At 47.2% G+C, this 17,224-nt stretch overlaps 1 protein-coding gene across 3 annotated transcripts in view; it reads right to left on the reverse strand.

Moving 5' to 3' along the window:
- The window catches only part of lrp4 (low density lipoprotein receptor-related protein 4), an 87,217-nt gene that overhangs the window by 5,566 nt on the left and 64,427 nt on the right, over positions 1–17,224 (reverse strand). For 2 of the 3 annotated variants that reach the window (XM_012830678.3, XM_012830679.3), the window contains exons 9-33: positions 16,924–17,049; positions 16,494–16,628; positions 15,132–15,257; positions 14,431–14,661; positions 13,720–13,876; positions 13,003–13,220; positions 10,244–10,420; positions 9,969–10,094; positions 9,442–9,650; positions 9,142–9,223; positions 8,917–9,022; positions 8,483–8,684; positions 8,208–8,397; positions 6,995–7,126; positions 6,252–6,392; positions 6,085–6,171; positions 5,628–5,799; positions 5,316–5,478; positions 4,832–5,057; positions 2,932–3,235; positions 2,511–2,729; positions 2,284–2,418; positions 1,981–2,089; positions 1,468–1,660; positions 1,066–1,179 (exon numbers count right to left, since the gene is read on the reverse strand). In XM_012830678.3, coding sequence (XP_012686132.2) covers positions 1,066–1,179; positions 1,468–1,660; positions 1,981–2,089; positions 2,284–2,418; positions 2,511–2,729; positions 2,932–3,235; positions 4,832–5,057; positions 5,316–5,478; positions 5,628–5,799; positions 6,085–6,171; positions 6,252–6,392; positions 6,995–7,126; positions 8,208–8,397; positions 8,483–8,684; positions 8,917–9,022; positions 9,142–9,223; positions 9,442–9,650; positions 9,969–10,094; positions 10,244–10,420; positions 13,003–13,220; positions 13,720–13,876; positions 14,431–14,661; positions 15,132–15,257; positions 16,494–16,628; positions 16,924–17,049 — 4,080 coding nt within the window. The remainder of the gene's footprint in view (positions 1–1,065; positions 1,180–1,467; positions 1,661–1,980; positions 2,090–2,283; positions 2,419–2,510; positions 2,730–2,931; positions 3,236–4,831; positions 5,058–5,315; positions 5,479–5,627; positions 5,800–6,084; positions 6,172–6,251; positions 6,393–6,994; positions 7,127–8,207; positions 8,398–8,482; positions 8,685–8,916; positions 9,023–9,141; positions 9,224–9,441; positions 9,651–9,968; positions 10,095–10,243; positions 10,421–13,002; positions 13,221–13,719; positions 13,877–14,430; positions 14,662–15,131; positions 15,258–16,493; positions 16,629–16,923; positions 17,050–17,224) is intronic. The other variant, XM_031569439.2, reaches the window with a different exon arrangement.

Here is a 17,224-nt window from a genome sequence, read left to right on the forward strand (position 1 = left end):
CTGGGGAATTCAGTTGTAAATAAAGCACAATGAGAACAAGGTCCAAGTGTAGTCCTTACATGCACTAAAAGCTTACAGTACAGTACACATATTGCAGTTACAGCAACGCAAAATAGGTACAAAATTGATGCCTTTGTCAAATTGCTCACTGTAAATTTGGCTGCACTCAGCTTCATCATAGTCATCCCATGTAAAAGCACATGACGATGGATAATGATGAATTTAATCTGAAACTCTTTGTCTTTGTCATTGTGGTCTTCCTCTTCCTCTTCCTCATCCTCTGTGTGCTTGTCCTACCCTGTCCTAGAGGTGACCCCTCTAGTGTCTTGCCATTTCTACATTGGTGTGCCAGTATGCTTTAGAGCAATGGACCCTACAATGTCCCTTATGTATTGATTCTGCAGTTCTGATTGATTGTGTTCATAATGTTGTGGCTAAGTGTTTTCGCCCATGAAAAAGGTGTGCTCATTGAGTTCAGATGGTGATGCCTTGAGTTTATTGTATTGATTGCATGTGTTTACTAAATGAGCATAAAGGTCACACATCTTTTGAGAACTGAGGCGAAGCTATAGTTTTGTTTTGTTGAGGGAACCGGTTATGGTGTGTTAGCGATCAGGAAAAAAACTGTAAAAAACTAGTATATTGGGGTGAAATGAAGGCTACAGTGTAAACAGAATGTAAATGTACTCTATACAAAAGAACATTATACTTTGTTTTCAAGAACCTTCGGGCAAAATGTAGGGCTGAATAAGTTACTGTGCTGTGGTAGCTATCTCCAGTGTGGCCTTAGTTTATGCAGGATATTAGATTCACTGCATCCTGTCACTTGCATATATTGCCACTTAGTGGTGACTTTTGGCTTTCTGTGCATCTTTTGTTGTCTTCTCTCACTGGGTCTAGTGGTCCGTGCTCTACCTCTCCCACTGTTGAGTATAAAACAGTGTCTCTGCATAGCAGTGAACAGCTGACTCTGAAACAGATCTGTGCCGGATCCGTGCCACATCAGGGCCAGATCCGTATCCCAGACAGCAGCTATAAGGGCTGCTAAAGGCCTGTTAGACTCACTGGTTGAGCAGGGCCTGTCGTCCGGCTCATCGGGGCAGGCACACGCAAAGCTGTTGGTCTTGGCGAAGCACAGGTGTGTACAGCCTCCATTATTTACCCCACAGTGATTGGTGCCTATGGATGAGGGAGCAAGAGAGTAGTCAGACACACAGAGGGAAACAAGAAGGGGAAAAACTGATGGGAGGAGTAATAGACGTTACACAGTTTAAGCAGTTTGAAACCAAGGATATCAGAGAAAGGCCAAGGATATCAGAGAAAGAGAGAATCACACACAGAGATGGACCTCCAGGGGAATGGAAAGGCTTCAACACAAAAAGCAGTGACCTCGTGAAGTTCTCGAGGCCAAGGCCGAGGAGTCATGAGAGGAGTCCTCAGAGATGAACCATAACCCCCTGCTCTTACCACTCTGCCGCTGGGGTGACACCACGATGATGTCCATGAGGCCCTCTACGTTGGCCAGCACGGTCTCCTTATTGCGGCCCGCGTGCTTATCTACCCGCTGAATGGACTTGGTCTGCCAGTCCGTCCAGTATATCCAGCGGTCTTGCTGTGAGATGCGGGAGAAAGGAGTTAGTGGGGAGGAGACCGGCTTCAACTAGGAAGAAGGTGGGAAAAAAAGAGGAGAGAGAACAAAACAAAAAAGAGGGAAGGAGGGGGCCAGACAGGGGATGGGTAGGGAACGGGGGAATGGCAGGACAACAGGAGGACAGAGGAGAGGGGGGGAAGGAGAAAGAAAAATGAAGGTCAGAGATGGAGGGTCGCAGCAAAAACGGTATAGTGCGTTAATGAAATGATTGGATGAGAGGATGGCAGAGACTGGGTGAGGGAGTGAGTAAGTGAGGAGGAGGAGGGTTTGAGGGGGAGAGGATCAGACATTTAAGGGTGAGGCCAGTTAAGTGACAGCCAGATAGGTACCTGTGTGAGAGCAAAAGGGTGCGACACTGGGCTGACCAGGATTTGCCTGAGATTTCCATTCAGGTCAGAACTCTCAATCCTGTCCAGGTGAGCATCCACCCAAAATATCCTGCACATACAGGGATTACAATACATGGCATGTTTCCTCTGTGTATGACACTTTCAGTATATTTATTATCGTATTTCAATCCTGACAGGATAGATTTGACACATGTTAAAGTTACATTACCATTTAAAAAACATACTGTACCATTGCAAAATGTGTCAAATATTTCATTCATTATTCTTGATTATCTCAATTACCTGCGTGTGTCGTAATCCAGTGTCAGGCCATTTGGCCAGCCCAAGTCGGTGTTAATGAGGACTTTTCTGTCGGAGCCATCAAGGCATGCCCGCTCTATCTTTGCAATGTGACCCCAGTCAGTCCAGAACAAATACCTGGCAAATGGCAAAAAAAAAGAAATGCATGAGACTTGCGCGAAGGTCAAACACAATGTGAAACGGACACATCTCTGTGTCAATCTCCTCACCCTTTGCTGGGGAATACAGCGATTGCCCTGGGCTCGTCCAAACTGTTGTTGATCAGAACCTTCCTTGCGGTGCCATCCAGACGGGCCACCTCAATAGTGTTGCGGCCTGTGTCTGTCCAGTACATGTTCCGGGCCACCCAGTCCACAGCCAGACCATCGGTCGTTTTCAGTCCCTGGCTAATCACCGTCTCCATACCAGTGCCATCCAAATTAGACCGCCTGCAGTGATACATGGAACGCAGCAATGTGAGGCTGCAGCGTTACAGATACACATTCAGTCACTAGTGCTACTTTAAGGTAACTCCATGACTTGTACAGGTTGTACTGGCTTTTAGCTAATCAGTAACTGGCTGTTCATTAACAACGGTGTCCTGATTGAAGAGGTACGAATGGATGTGCGGTACTCATCGTGTAGCCTTACCTGATGACATCTAGCGAAACGTCAGTGTAGTAGAGCTTGCCGTCGACGCTGTCGTAATCCAGGGAGATGACGTTATGCAGCTCTGGCACGGGCACGTGCACGTCCGTGTGGTCGTTGGTATCCAGGGAGATGCGGCGCACACTGACGCGGTTGGAGAACAACAGGTAGGTCTCGGGGCTGTTGTCACATGAGCGGCCGTCCGGCTTGAGCAGGATGCCGGTGGGACAGGCACAGGACGTGCCATTAGGCCGAGGCAGACAGAGATGGGTGCAGCCGCCATTCCTCCGACTACACTTATTAAAACCTACGAGAGGGAGGTGAATCACATGAGTTTGAGAGTATATGGGATACCGGTGACACAGTAAGCGGTGGTAATAATGAAATACTGTATGTTCAAAACCCCCAAAAACTACAATAACACATGTTAGAGTAATTATTTAAGCTGCAATATCCTTCCTTCCATAGGAACCACACACTCAACCACATTGTAAATTCCCTTTAAATTGAGTCAGGAATAAGTGGTTCCAATATTATGGCAATGACATACAACAATATAGAATACTGTCCACACATCCGTGTGCAGCCTCATGAACTTATAACTTCTGGGTCATGGTGACTCAAGACACAGAGACACATTGTTCTCTGAGATGTTTATGTCAATGGATTTAGCAGAGATGAGAGAGAGAGAGAGAGATAGACTGACAGAGAGAGAGATTGAAAAAGAAAGGCTGAGAGAGTTAGAGTAACAGAGAGAAAATGATTCAATTCTGGTGTGGGAAACAGAGACATAAAAATTGTTTCCAGACAATCTGCCTCGACTCTTCTGATTACACAGCCCTCTTCTCTTGGCAGGGCTGAATCCCGGCTAAGAAAGAATGAAGGGGGGAGGGACTAATTTGAAACACAGCATGTCCTGTGTGCGACCACAATGGCAATAATCTGCCATCTCTTCCCCACCCTTACTCTCTCCCAGCATGTGACTTATTGCTAACAAGGAATGCCGAAGGCCTGCATCCAAAGGGAACCAATTTGTTCCTGCAATCACATTACGTTCAACTGCCTTGGAGACGGCCAGCACGACAGGCCTCGAAGGACTACCGGAACTGGCTCAATCCATGGGACACAACCCGTGAAATGCACTCAGCATATTAAGAAGACAAGGACATGCTTATAGAGACATGGCTCTTAGATGTTGTGTGTGTGTGTGTGTGTGTGTGTGTGTGTGTGTGTGTGTGTGTGTGGCTCAGTCTGGACGGTTTGCCAGGAGACAAAGTCAAGCGGTTTGCAAAATCGAAGAGTTAAGAGGAGGCCCCGCCGTGTAGAGGTCAAACTCACGAGAGACACTTGAGTTCCTGCAAGAGGAAATGGGGAGCAGGACTGAACACTGCCCTCAGACTGCTTGTGCTTTGTGGTCGATGTTAATTTAGTATGTTTCAGTAAAATAACAAGAGGGTATTCCACAGCACTGGCCAAGCCGTTTCACAAGAGTAAGGACTGCAGGATGAGGGAGGAAAATGGAAAAGAAAAAGCGAGCATAGCTGAGCCCCTAGATGGCAGTATTGCACTACAGTCAACACAAACTAGACATTGCAGACCATCTGAACAACGTCACTGCCCATTTGATTGAACAGTAGATCTATGATGCACACACACTTCACCTAAAAGGCCACAGAGTCAAATCAATATTCACACATGAATATTTTAATGAGAAATGGCTGTCGGCCATTGTGAATTTCTGACACTCATCTCTGGGCTGCATATCTCTGCATATGTACCAGGAAGGTTCACACGGGAAAAATGGAATCCAAAAACAGGCCAAACACCATTTCAACATGTTGATGTAGAAGACAAAAATCATATTCATGAATTCATTATACGTCTCTTGGCAGGAGTCACTCACCTAGAGGCCTCTCACGGTCCACAGCCTGTATGTCCATGAGCCCGGGCAGGTTGGACCTGACGGTGATGGTGTTGGTGCCAGTGGTCTTGTCTGCTCTCTGGATGCTGCGGCTCTGCCAGTCCGTCCAGTAGATGTGCGGCCCGAGGAGGGTCAGCCCGTACGGGTGTTGCACCGGAGACACCAGGATGCGGCGGTTGGAGCCGTTCAGGTCGGCCACTTCAATGCGCTGAGAGGAAAGAAGAGGATCTCGATCACGGACTAACTATCGGTTGTTGGAATCTATTCTATTCTAACTTCTTCCATGCATGGTATTCCTCCTGGGAGATTGAAAAAAAATCTTTCTCTGTTTCTAATTATCATTCAGTCAAGAGTTGTGGAACAGGCCCCTTTTTCTGCTGGAATCATCTCCGCCACTGGGGCTTTCCAGATAACAGTAAGTGAAGGGCATGTCAGCCATTATAGTGAAAACAGTTGGATGTCTTACCTCAGTGTGAGCGTCGGCCCACAGGAGCTGAGAGCCGGCCTTGTCTATTGCCAGTCCGTTAGGCCAGCCCAAATTATTACTGATGAGAACCACCCGGTCGGAGCCATCCATTCCAGACCTCTCCAGCTTAGCGTGCTCACCCCAGTCACTCCAGTACATGTACCTGAAGAAGAGGAGGAGAGATGAGGCCCAGTCAGTTTGTCATCCATGAAATGCAGGCGGACAAAGGCACGGTAATGTGCAGAAAACCAGCACTTTTTCAAACAATGTAAAATCAGATACTGCTGTAGGAATGTAGAGGCAAGAACTCACCCCATCTCGTGGTAGAGAGCAATAGCACGAGGACTGTCCAGGTTCTGCCACACCAGGACTTTACGCATGGACCCATCCATATTAGCGACTTCGATGCGATTGGTGCCGGTGTCTGTCCAATAAATCTTGCGGCCCAGGGAGTCTACAGCCAGCCCGTCAGTTGTCATGAGCCCTGAGGGGTAGATTCCTGTCAGACTCGGTGCATTCATCATGATTATGTTTGTTTTAGTCAACTTTGCGGGGAGCAAATGACAAAGATGCTCGGTGGGCTGAGGCATATGTTTAGATTAAGAGTGCATAACAACATTCCCCCCATTATCCCCCTTCCCTGTGTGTCTGTAAAATCATAAAAAATTGCTTTCAGACATTATGGGACTGCTTACTTCGTACTTAAATCGTAACAATGCGCCACAATTATAGCAGACAAGACTTTCGTCAGGGGCTCTTTTTCCCTCACCAGTTGCAATGATGTCCTCCTGTCCTGTCCCATTGATGTTGGCTCTAGTGATTTTCTTCAGTGTGCTGTCTGACCAATACACTTTACCTGGAAGAAAGGAGATATGTCTTTAACATGGCAATCGATCGCTAAAAGTGCATCAGACTGCTTGAATCTGGGACACGTACCCTCTTTAGGGTCCACCCCAATGGCGATGGTGTTCTTCATGGAGCCGTTGACAGCCAGGACCACATCAGCAAAGTAGGGGATGTCCAGAGAAACCATACGGATGTCTGTGCGTCGAGCAAATATCAGGAAGCTGCTCATTCCTGTGAGAGAAGAAATTCAGTAGATGTTTTATTATAGTTTCAGTCGAGGTGGAATGGTTACAGCAATTGAGTTTGATAAAGCATGCCAGATACGCAGGAACACAAAGAACCACGGTGACCGAGATACATTTTAGCACCTTGTTTAAACTTGAAGATTAAGCTACTAATGCACATTCATGATGCCACACTGCATTACACAAGCCACAAACAGCTGAGGGTTGATCAGCTTGTGTGATGGATGCAGGCATCAAAGAGGTGCTCAGGATCAGGGCTTAACCCTCAGAGATCCAGGGAGAATGTATGGGGGTAGTATTTCAAAGGGCTTCCTGTGCTCTTTCCGCGAAGGCAATGACGTATGCTATGGAACATGCTTCTGTGTCCCTCCACTGAGATACAGGCACAGCTGATGGACAGGGCAAAGGTCAAAATGGCAGAAGTGTGTGTTTCTGTGATGCATTGGTATTCCGTAAACGCACATGTGAATACAATCATCTATGGTTTTTTCAGAGGATTACCGGTCACACTTTATTTTTTCAGTAACCTTGTACTACATAGCTACTACATACTAGTATTTCGTAAGCGAGTACATTTTGAAAGCTTACCATGGGCACAGGTCTTCCCATCCACCTGGAGGTTGATGCCAGTGGGACAGGCACAACTGGAGCCTTTGGGAGGGGGAGCCAGGAGACACAGGTGGCTGCAACCTCCATTGTTCACAGCGCACGGGGTCCGCACTACACAGAAGATGACAGATGGATATGGTCAAATGGAAAGAGACTAGTCAAGTAAACATAAATATAGTACTGATAGCACTGGCTGGTTTTCAGAGCGCTTATAAAACAAGAACATAAAGAAAGTGATGGATTCAACACAACATACCACAAATCATACCGGCAGCTCTTAAAAGTGTATTTTGGATCTGTGTTTATAGCAGTGACATCAGTACCCATGCTTAGCACTATAGCTCAACCATTTCCAACCCCCAACATGGGATCAACTCTCCCTCTGTAAGCAGGGGTTGTATGGAGGGCAGCAAGTAACTGAGGCTGACGAACGTCACAACAACTCCAGACCCCGGGACCCCACAGAGCCAGAGGGGGACCCCATACATCACACAGATCAACCTGGTATGAGCCCCCAGGTGCTTCGTGCTTTCTGCCCCAATCTCACAGGCCTGGGATCAGTTTACCCCAGCCCTAATCCCCTCAGTGAAAAGACAGGACACTGGATACAAGACAGGGGCAGATTATTCTAGCACCTTGTCATGACATAGCCAGAAGGTAATGAGGTCACTCACAATAGTGAATACCCTCACACATGCACTTGCTACACACATACAGACAGACAGACAGACACACCCACACACATAAAAAGCAATAAAAAAAGATATACACACACACACACACACACACACACACACACACACACACACACAAAAAGCAATAAAAAAAAAGATATACACACACATTACTTCATACTCCAAATCAATCTTGGAGCCCAGAGATACTCAAATAATGTAAGTGCGTAACGACCGCTGTGCAGTTATTATTTCCCAGAAGAGGACAGTGACAGTACCTCCCAATTAGAGGCAGGAAATCAATTCAACATGGACCACAAATCCATAGCCACCGGGAAAGTGGATCTCTGATGATGATAAGTGAGCACTGCATAAAAGAACTGCAGCATTGACTAGGACAATTATAGAGTGCTATTCAAAAATAGAAACCGCACACTCATAGCATTCCTTGATGGCAAACCCACTTTTAAGACAACACGGCGTGGTTGAGTTAAATCAGTTTTTAAAACGTTCCCCACCTGACGAGCGATGGCGGTTGAACATGTGGATGTCCATGAGGTTCTCCAGGTTCTCCACCAGTGTGGCACGATCCAGACCCGTCAGCTTGTTGGCACTCTGGATGCTCTTGGAATGCCAGTCCGTCCAGAAGATCCTGTCCTCGTGAAGCGTCAAGCCAAACGGGTGTGGCAGCTGGCTACTAATTAATATCTGTAGAGGTAATGAGAAAATTAGTGTGAGACAACAAGTTTGATGACACACTTAAATGTTTTCACCAACTGAAGACCATTTGTACCTGTCTGTCAGAACCGTCAAAGTTGCCATACTCTATGGTCTTCATGCCGGCATCCGCCCAGTACAGTCTTTCTGTTTGGTAGTCAATGGCCAGGCCGTTGGGCCAGGTCAGATTGGTGGAGATGATGACGATGCGATTGGATGCATCCATTCCAGCACGCTCGATTTTAGGGCTGGCTCCCCAGTCAGTCCAGTACATCAATCTGTGGAAACATTAAGAAGTCATTACATGGGCTGTTAGCCCAAAGCATGTGCAGCATGTTTTTTTTATTAATGTTTGCACAGGACAACCTTCTCACTGTTAAAAACCTAATGCAGCAATTCAGCATTCAGAATTTTGGTGTTGATGTTGGAATTAGTGAATTAGTGAACTTTCTACCCAGCATACAGAGACACAAAGACAGCTTCACATTCCTCCCTCTCTCCCTTACTTACCCTCCTATGGGATCCACAACAATGTCCCTTGGGCGATCCAGATTCTCCCAAATTAGCACAGTGCGCATGCTGCCGTCTGCATTGGAAACCTCAATCCTGTCTGTGCCTGAGACATGCAGCAGAGGACCAAATTACTTCCAGAGAGCAGTAATTATCCGGAGAATACGAGATCATTATTTTCTATTTGTCAGCTATTTATTACCCAAACGCAGACATGGTCTCTACCTGCATCAGTCCAGTACAGTTTATTAGTCACCCAGTCAATGGCCAGACCTGCAGGGCTCTCAAGGCTGGTGTCAACCACAACCTGTAGTGCAATTCATCACAGTATTAGCCTTTGAAATACCATCAATTTGGTTACATAAAAAAATCTATACATAAATATATGACATACAGTAGTTTGATACATGCTGTACTGTACCAATTTTGACAATAGGTGGCGATATTTTACAAATTTGGTTTGACGCGAGTAAAAAAAAGCTATTAAACTGCAGCTCCTGCTGCCCGGTGGTTGTCTCCACTGACCTCCTGTTTGGAGCCGTCCCACAGCGCTCGGTTGATTGAGTCTGTGGTGACGTCAGTCCAGTAGATGTGGCCGTAGCTGGCATCCCAGTCCAGGGCCACGGCGTTGCGAACATCTGCCAGTTTAATGACAACATCGGACATGTCCTCTGTGTCAAAGCTGATCCGACGGATGTCCGTCCTTCGGGCAAAAAGCAGGAACTTGTCAAGACCTGATCAAAGACCAAAGGTCTCTTGTCAGTCTTCTAACAATGGGGTCATTCATGACAGCAACACAGACACAAACTGACAGTCACAGTACAACTCCAACTAAATCAAACTTACAAATCAGCACTCTGTTTTTACGATTTCACAGTATAAGCATATAACTTAATTTTGAGTATTTAAAACATATTTTTTTACTTAAATGTAGAAGATAACAGAATGTGCTATTTATCTGAACATGATTTTTCAACATAGCACCCAAAAGGATCTATATACTAGAAATATACTTGAACATGCCTGGACACAGAAATTATTTTAGAACTCACTCAGGGCACAGTTATGGTTGTCCACTTTCTTGAAGCCTGTGGGGCATTCACAGGTGTAGGTCTTGTTGCTAGGGAGACACAGGTGACTGCAGCCTCCATTGTTGTTCCCACAGCGATTTAGCCCACCTGGAGATGACGAGAAGTCAAGAGAGCGCAACGGGAGTTACTTCACCACAGTTATCTCACCAGCCATATCAGCCACATACTGGAATCACCCAGACAGAGTGACCATAAAGAAGTGTGTGTGTGTGTGTGTGTGTGCACGCGTGTCGGACCTGCTGGCTGCCTCTGGGGATGCAGGGTGTGAATGTCCATGGGGAAGTGCAGCTTGTTGCGGATGATTTCCTGGTTCTTGCCAGTGAACTTGTTGGCGCTGTTGATGCTCTTGGTGTGCCAGTCTGTCCAGTACAGGCTGTCCTCAAACACAGTGATGGCAAAGGGATGAGGGAGTCCTAGAGTGTTGCGGCAAAATGAAAAGAAAAACAAAAAATGAGGAAGAAAGTGGGAGTGAGAGAAAGGGAAAAAAACAACTGTTTGTTGTGTGACTGGAGGAAAAAAATAACAGCACACAGTTTGGCATTGTGTCTCAAACGCAGTTTTCCACCAGCTCTGGTTTGGCAGATGCCAGTGCCTCGCCCAAATTAATTGCCGCTTCATGAATTAGCCTGCTTCTGATTAGCCTTGTTTTCTGCTATTGAAAGCAGCTCAGCAGATGATTTGCTAATGTTATTGGGAGTGTTCCTGGGAAGAGAGGTGTCTGTGGAAGACTTCCAGACTAGTCGCTACATCATGCCATTTATTAGCTCTTGTCGAGGGTTTTGCATTGGCTGCTCCACATCCCCGAGCTGCTGAATAAGCAGTGTCAACGGAGGGAGAATGTGTTTGTCGGAACGCAATTGTGCTTAGGCAGAAAGACTGTGGTCGGATGGCATTGAGTTATTATGCACCATTGGCTTTCTCAGACCGTTTTTCTCAGTGAATAGGCTCTGGGTGGCAGAAGGGTTCAATTCCCTCTCCGGTTTTTCTTTCTCTGTCTAAAATGTTTTTGGAAATGGGGAAAGTGGATTGTTGGGTTGTCTCGACTTAACACTATCGCTTAACACACACTCGATATTTAACACTAACACATTTTCAAATCTGAGAGAACAAAATTCCATGGGAGTAATATGCTCTCCTTCACTTTAATATAAATATCATCTACAGTATAGGGGTTATATCATATCATCCTTGAACACATCACCTATCAGTCATGTGTTACTACCCTCATGTACTGGTATATTTGTGTGTGTGTGTGTGTGTGTGTGTGTGTGTGTGTGTGTGTGTGTGTGTGTGTGTGTGTGTGTGTGTCTGAGATGCTGGTGCCTCCTCTCTGTCTCATCTCCCTGACAGCTGGGCCAGCAGCTGCACGAAGCACAAAGGCTCCAGCAGGGGGGTCTCTGTCTCCTGCCCTGCTTCCCACCTCCCCTACCCCCATCGGCCCTACCACTCCTCCCCCTCCCTCCGGGACCACCATAGCCCTGTGCCCTCAGGTGCACAGGTTTCCTGCCCCAACCCTCCTTATCTACCCCTCTCTCCCACAGACAAAAGTCTTCTAAACACTGTCAAAGGTGACAGCTCAACAGTCAGTCCCCCCCCCCCCCCCCCCCCCCGCGCACACACACACACACACACACACACACACACAGACGCCTTCACACACTGTTTGTTCCCCCTGTTGTTTGAGTAAAGAGTAAGGCCTGACAAAGTGAGGTCAACACAATTAATCCCTCTTATCTTTAGGGCACACATTATTAAAGGCCATCACTGCCAGCTCCACTTGTCAATGTCCATCTTAAGGAGCCCTAATACCCTCTTCTCTTCCTTCTTGACCCCTCCTCCCACCCAGCGATCCATCCATCCCCTCCTACCATCCTTCTCTCCCTCTCTCCTTCTCTCCCTCTCTCCCTTGTTGCGTGGCAGCTTTAGTGGTCTGTGAGTTTATGCTGCAGGATAGCGGGCCATTGTTGGCAGTGCTGATTTGCTCCTCAGGAGATTCCTGATTCTAGCCCGGGCGGGAGAGGGGCGGATGAAATAAAATAGACTGTCTAGCTCACCGGCACTCCCCGGTGGTTTCGCAGTGCCTCTGCCGCGCCTCGCCTCGCCTGTTTAATTTGTGTCTGCCGAGCAGGAATTCTCTCGCCGCCGAGACGGAATGCTGGGGCGGAATGCCATGCTGGAATGCTGCTCTGGTGGAGCATGGCTTGTGCTCTGCCCATAAACAAACCCCAGTGACAAAGCCTTCATCCCAGATTGGGTTGGCTCCAATAAGCTGATAGATTTGGGGTAGCGCGCCACCGGCCCTCGGAGGATCCGCAGGGGTTTCAATGCACCCCCCACCTCCACTTCACAGCCAGCCCTGCCATCACCATGCCTGCCCGGACTTTGAAAGATGAGATTTAAGGGGACTTTGCTTGATGTTTTTTTTAATTTTTTTTACGAGAGCTCACCAGGCAGCACATCGTTCAGCGGGGTTAGGGGCCTCCTCAGCATGGCCTGGCTCATTTGGCTCCATCTCTCCCTCTCTCTTTCTCTCTTTCCCTCTCTCTCTTTCTCTCTCTCTTCCCCTTTCTAGCTCACTGAGGCAGCACAAAGGAGGCCTGGCAAAAGCAGCCCTCTCTGGCTGACACAAATTTAATTTCCTCCTCTCCGACTTTATTTGTGAGGGAGGTTTCAGAGCACTGGGCTCTGTCTAACACAGGTAACTAGAGGCGCTGCATACTGTGGTGTCAGAGAGACTGTGTCTGTGACGAGCTGTGACAAAAAGAGAGAGAGAGCGGCTGCGGGACAAAGTGTTGGGAGTGAGAGCTATACCTAACAAAACTACTTACTGGAAAAAGAACTGCAATTGGCATGGATCCAGTCATTTGCACATCCCTTACACAGTATAACTACAGAGGTCAACTTATATGAATGTCTTGACTGTGTGTAAGCGCTTTTTCTAAACCTGAATGCAATGTATAGTGTTTGGTCAATTCAATCTAAATCTCGTATTTACCTTGGCTAATGACAGCCTTCCGGTTCTGTCCATCAAGATCAGAGCGCTCGATGACGTGGTGCTTGGCATCCACCCAGAAGACGCGGCGGCTGGCGTAGTCAATGGTCAGTCCGTTGGGCCAGAATAGATGAGTATCTGCGATTATTTTGCGGTTTGAGCCATCCATGTTGGCGTACTCTATGCGAGGGGTATTTCCCCAGTCTGTCCAGTAGATCTTCCTGGAGGTGGTAAAGAACAAGGAAGAAGGAAATTATTTTTATGCTTTTCAGGTTTTTCCATGTTCTTTAGTGTGTTATATAGCTTTTTGTGCATATAAACGGTCTGCAAAGTTCAAAAGTCCAGTTCACGTTAGAGGGAGTAACTAAATCTGACTAAATCTCATTACACAATCCTTACTGCCTGCCTAGATGACCAATCAGAGTACACTGGGCTCACTGGTTGGGCTCTAACAGAGTGTTTCAGACAGGTGAATAGAGATGTACAGTAGGAGAAAGATAATGTGTTTTGGGAACATTAAAGCATGTACATCTATTCTAGCAGATGTGCATAATAATGAGCATAATAGGTCCTCTTTAATAGAGCATAACACACATACAGAACACCACATAATACAAAATCAGCTATAACATGAAGAACACAAAGTACAGTCTAACAGTTATCAAGCCCAGTGTGGGGGGTAATGGAACAGTGAATGAAGGCTCATGGGTCCGCTCTTACCCCTCGATGGGGTGAAGGGCAATAGCCCGGGGCTTTTCCATGCTCTGCCACAGGAGGACCTTGCGGTGTGTCCCGTCCAGATTGGCAACCTCGATGCGTGACGTCCCAGAGTCCGTCCAGTACAGCTTGTCATGAATCCAGTCAATGGCCAGACCACCTGTAGCAATGACACATTCCAGTTACAGCTCCATGCTCATGTACTTCTCAAAGAAACCATGCAAAACTATATAATCCAGCTAATAATACTGTATCTCATTTCCTCTTATTGAGCTGCTGATGACAGAAAAAAAAATGATTTATCAAAGGAACCACTGCAGAGGAACTTGACATAATTAACAGTTTATTTGAAACTTAACAGTTTGATTTTCTATCTTATGCTATGCATTTTATGTATTCAATTTTATAATTTGAATTATAATTATTATTTGATTTTTTTAGCACTATATCTGAGTTATGTTTCTTTGATGTCTATTTTTATGTGCATGTCATTTCTTTGTGCATATTATGTATTTGCTGTAAAGCACTTCTTTTGCATGAAAGGTGCTATATAAATAAAGTTTTATTATTATTATTATTATAATGAACAACAGACTTCCTCCATAGAACATGTCATGCAGGGTCGTCTGTTTTGACATATCTGTATGGGATAAGGAAGGATGTGAGCTGCTCTTCATAAATCATGTCGTCAGTCAGAGCACAGTGCTGGGGTACCTGGGCTCTCCAGGCCAGTGGACACCACCTCCTCTACGTTACTGCCATTCAGGTTGGCCTTCATGATGCGGTCCAGCGTCACATCGGACCAGAACACCAGCTCCTGGTTGTGGTGGAAGTCCAGGGCGATGGCGTTCTCCAGGTTGTTCAGCAGCAGCGTGTACTCAGAGCGGTGAGGCAGAACCTGGCGGATGTCGATGCGATTGGCAAACAGCAGAACCGGTTCCGGACCTGGATGAGGTTGGGGAAGGAGGGGTGGGGGGTAAGGAGGGGGTTGAGGGGTTATATCAGGGACAAAACTGCAGACTAACTTTAAACAACCCGAAGACAAACAGCCAAAGTAACACACAGTGCTGCCTTTCGGATGAACCACAGGTGAAAAAACAAGGAAGAAGACTGACCAGAGGCTGAACATCAATGCATTACACGCAGCTTTCCAGAGTGATATATTGACAGCACAGCCCATGTGAACCCTCGCCATTTAATCCGTAACAGACACCCGTTAACTTGACCCTCCCACTGTAACCTGACCTCAACCTCGGCACAAGCCCCCTGTCGAGGTTTCGCAGTGGGGGGAGGGATACAGTTGTGCTCAAACATCAAATGTGTTTTAAAACATTCGGGGGCTACTAAGGTAACTGTCGAATGCGTGAGACGAGAGAAAGGGGGGGGGGGTTGGGGGGGGGTTCGTCTTGACTCACCCAGCGCTTTGCAGGTGCGCTTGTCAGGCCTCAGCTCGTAACCCTGTACACACCAGCACTGGAAACCCCCCTCCGTGTTGGTGCAGCCCTGGCTGCAGTAGCCTTCCTCTGCACACTCGTCCACATCTAGGAAAAGTCCACAAACAGGGAGGGAGGGAGCAGAGGAGAGAAAGAAAGAAAAATAAATGTGAATAAACAAGGCATGTCATTAACACTGCTTGTCAAAGCAACAAATCAAAGTTGTTCAGTTGCACTGAACTATGAACTAGGCTGCTGAGTGACCTGGAAAGTTGCCATGTTTTGGCGACAACAGCTCTGGAAAACGTTGTGTATCAACACAGACATAGCTACCTAACAATCCCCTGACAAACACGACATACCACATTCTCACTCACCGCCACCAAAGAGGTTTGAAACTCTGTGTTTGTGTATGTGTGAGAGACAGAGAGAGAGTGTGTGTGTGTGTGTGAGTGTCAGTGTGTGTGCATCTGTGCGAGTATGTGTGCATGTGCTTGCATGTTTGTGTGCGAGTGTGTTTGTGTGAGCGTGTCAGTCAGTGTATGGGGCAGCATTCCTCAGCGGTAAGGTCAGAGACATTCCTGTGACACCATCTGAAGGGACTCGCCCCTCTGTGGCCCAAAGTGAATAAGCAAGCGCAGGAAACAGAGAAGACAAGCAGCCTGCCTGCCTATGTTTACACTGGCCACCGCTCAGCTGCCTGAAACCAGAGATGTCACCCAAAACAAACGGGTGACAGGCTCCCGGAAACGACAACACACTTTGAAGACGGGGTCAGGGAAAAAAAAACGGACATTCATTTTCTCAGTCCTGCGAGCAAGGCCGAGTTTGCCGACTGTCTGTGTCTCCGCCTTTGTCATGACGACCAGGCGTGTTTGGCCCGGGAGCTGTGAGGAGACGCTCTTTGATGTGGAGGGTTATCTGAGGGGCGTTTGGCCCTGATAGGGTGTAGGTAGACGGCCTGTGTTTGGTGTCTGAAACGGTTTAAGGAGCTGCAGCTTTACCAACGTGACGAGAGATGAAAGCGTGTGTGCTCTGGGTTTTCGACAACCTGAGGGAAACGGCGGGGGAATGTCGGCGCATTCCGGACCTTACCACAGCCGCTCACATTTCTTTGCTAACCCCAAGCAAGAGCAGGTTTGAGACTAAATGATCTACATTGTTTCGTAATCAATAACCATTGAAAAATCATGACAGGTTCAGCTCAGAGTGTAGAGTCCAGCCCAACCCATGCATTTGCACCACAGACATTCCATCGAATGCTATATCACTGGTGGTATATTGGGTTGTATTGAGTCATTTTGGTATTTAAGGAGTGCTCAAGCATCCCCTGCCATCTCTCACCTTCGCATGACTTGCGGTCCTCCGTCAGCCTGTAGCCAGTGTGGCAAGTGCACTCGACCAGGCCCCGCGCCATCTGGCACTTCTGAGAGCAGCCGCCGTTGTTCAGGTTACAGTTCCCTTCACTGGACCTAGGGCCTGGACACACACACACACACACACACACACACACACACACAAGACAGGGACTTATTAAGAGGTTCAATGCTGAGAATGTGCAAGGATTGCTGATGTGAGGGTGAGTTAGGGTGTGTGAAAGTGCTCACTGCAATGTTGTGGTTGGTAGAGCGTGTGAATGTGTAATCTCGAGACAGGAAGGGGAGAGAGTGTGTGTGTGTGTGTGCGTATGTGTGTGTGTGTGTGTGTGTGTGTGTGTGTGTGTAAAGAGAACCTGTGTGTCTACGCATATGAGTGCACACTAGTGCAAACTTACGGCAGTCTTGGTGCGGGTCTTCGTCGGTGCCGTCTCCACAGTCGTTGACCTCGTTGCACACCTTCCTCTGGCCGATGCAGCGGCCATTCCCACACATGAACTGATCTGAGGCACAGGGTGGGGTCTCTACAGAGAAGAAGACAACAGCAAAGCTCTTCAGCATCATAACAGAACATCACATAGGGCTAATGTCTGAGGGTTGCTTGATAACCAACATTAATTTCCATGAGAAATTGTTGGCCTAATTTGTTTTATATTTAGACTGTTCTCACTGTGCCGTGCTCATGCTTATCCGCAGCCG

This window comes from Clupea harengus, chromosome 6, assembly GCF_900700415.2.
Source record: "Clupea harengus chromosome 6, Ch_v2.0.2, whole genome shotgun sequence".
In the NCBI taxonomy this organism is placed as follows: Eukaryota; Metazoa; Chordata; class Actinopteri; order Clupeiformes; family Clupeidae; genus Clupea; species Clupea harengus.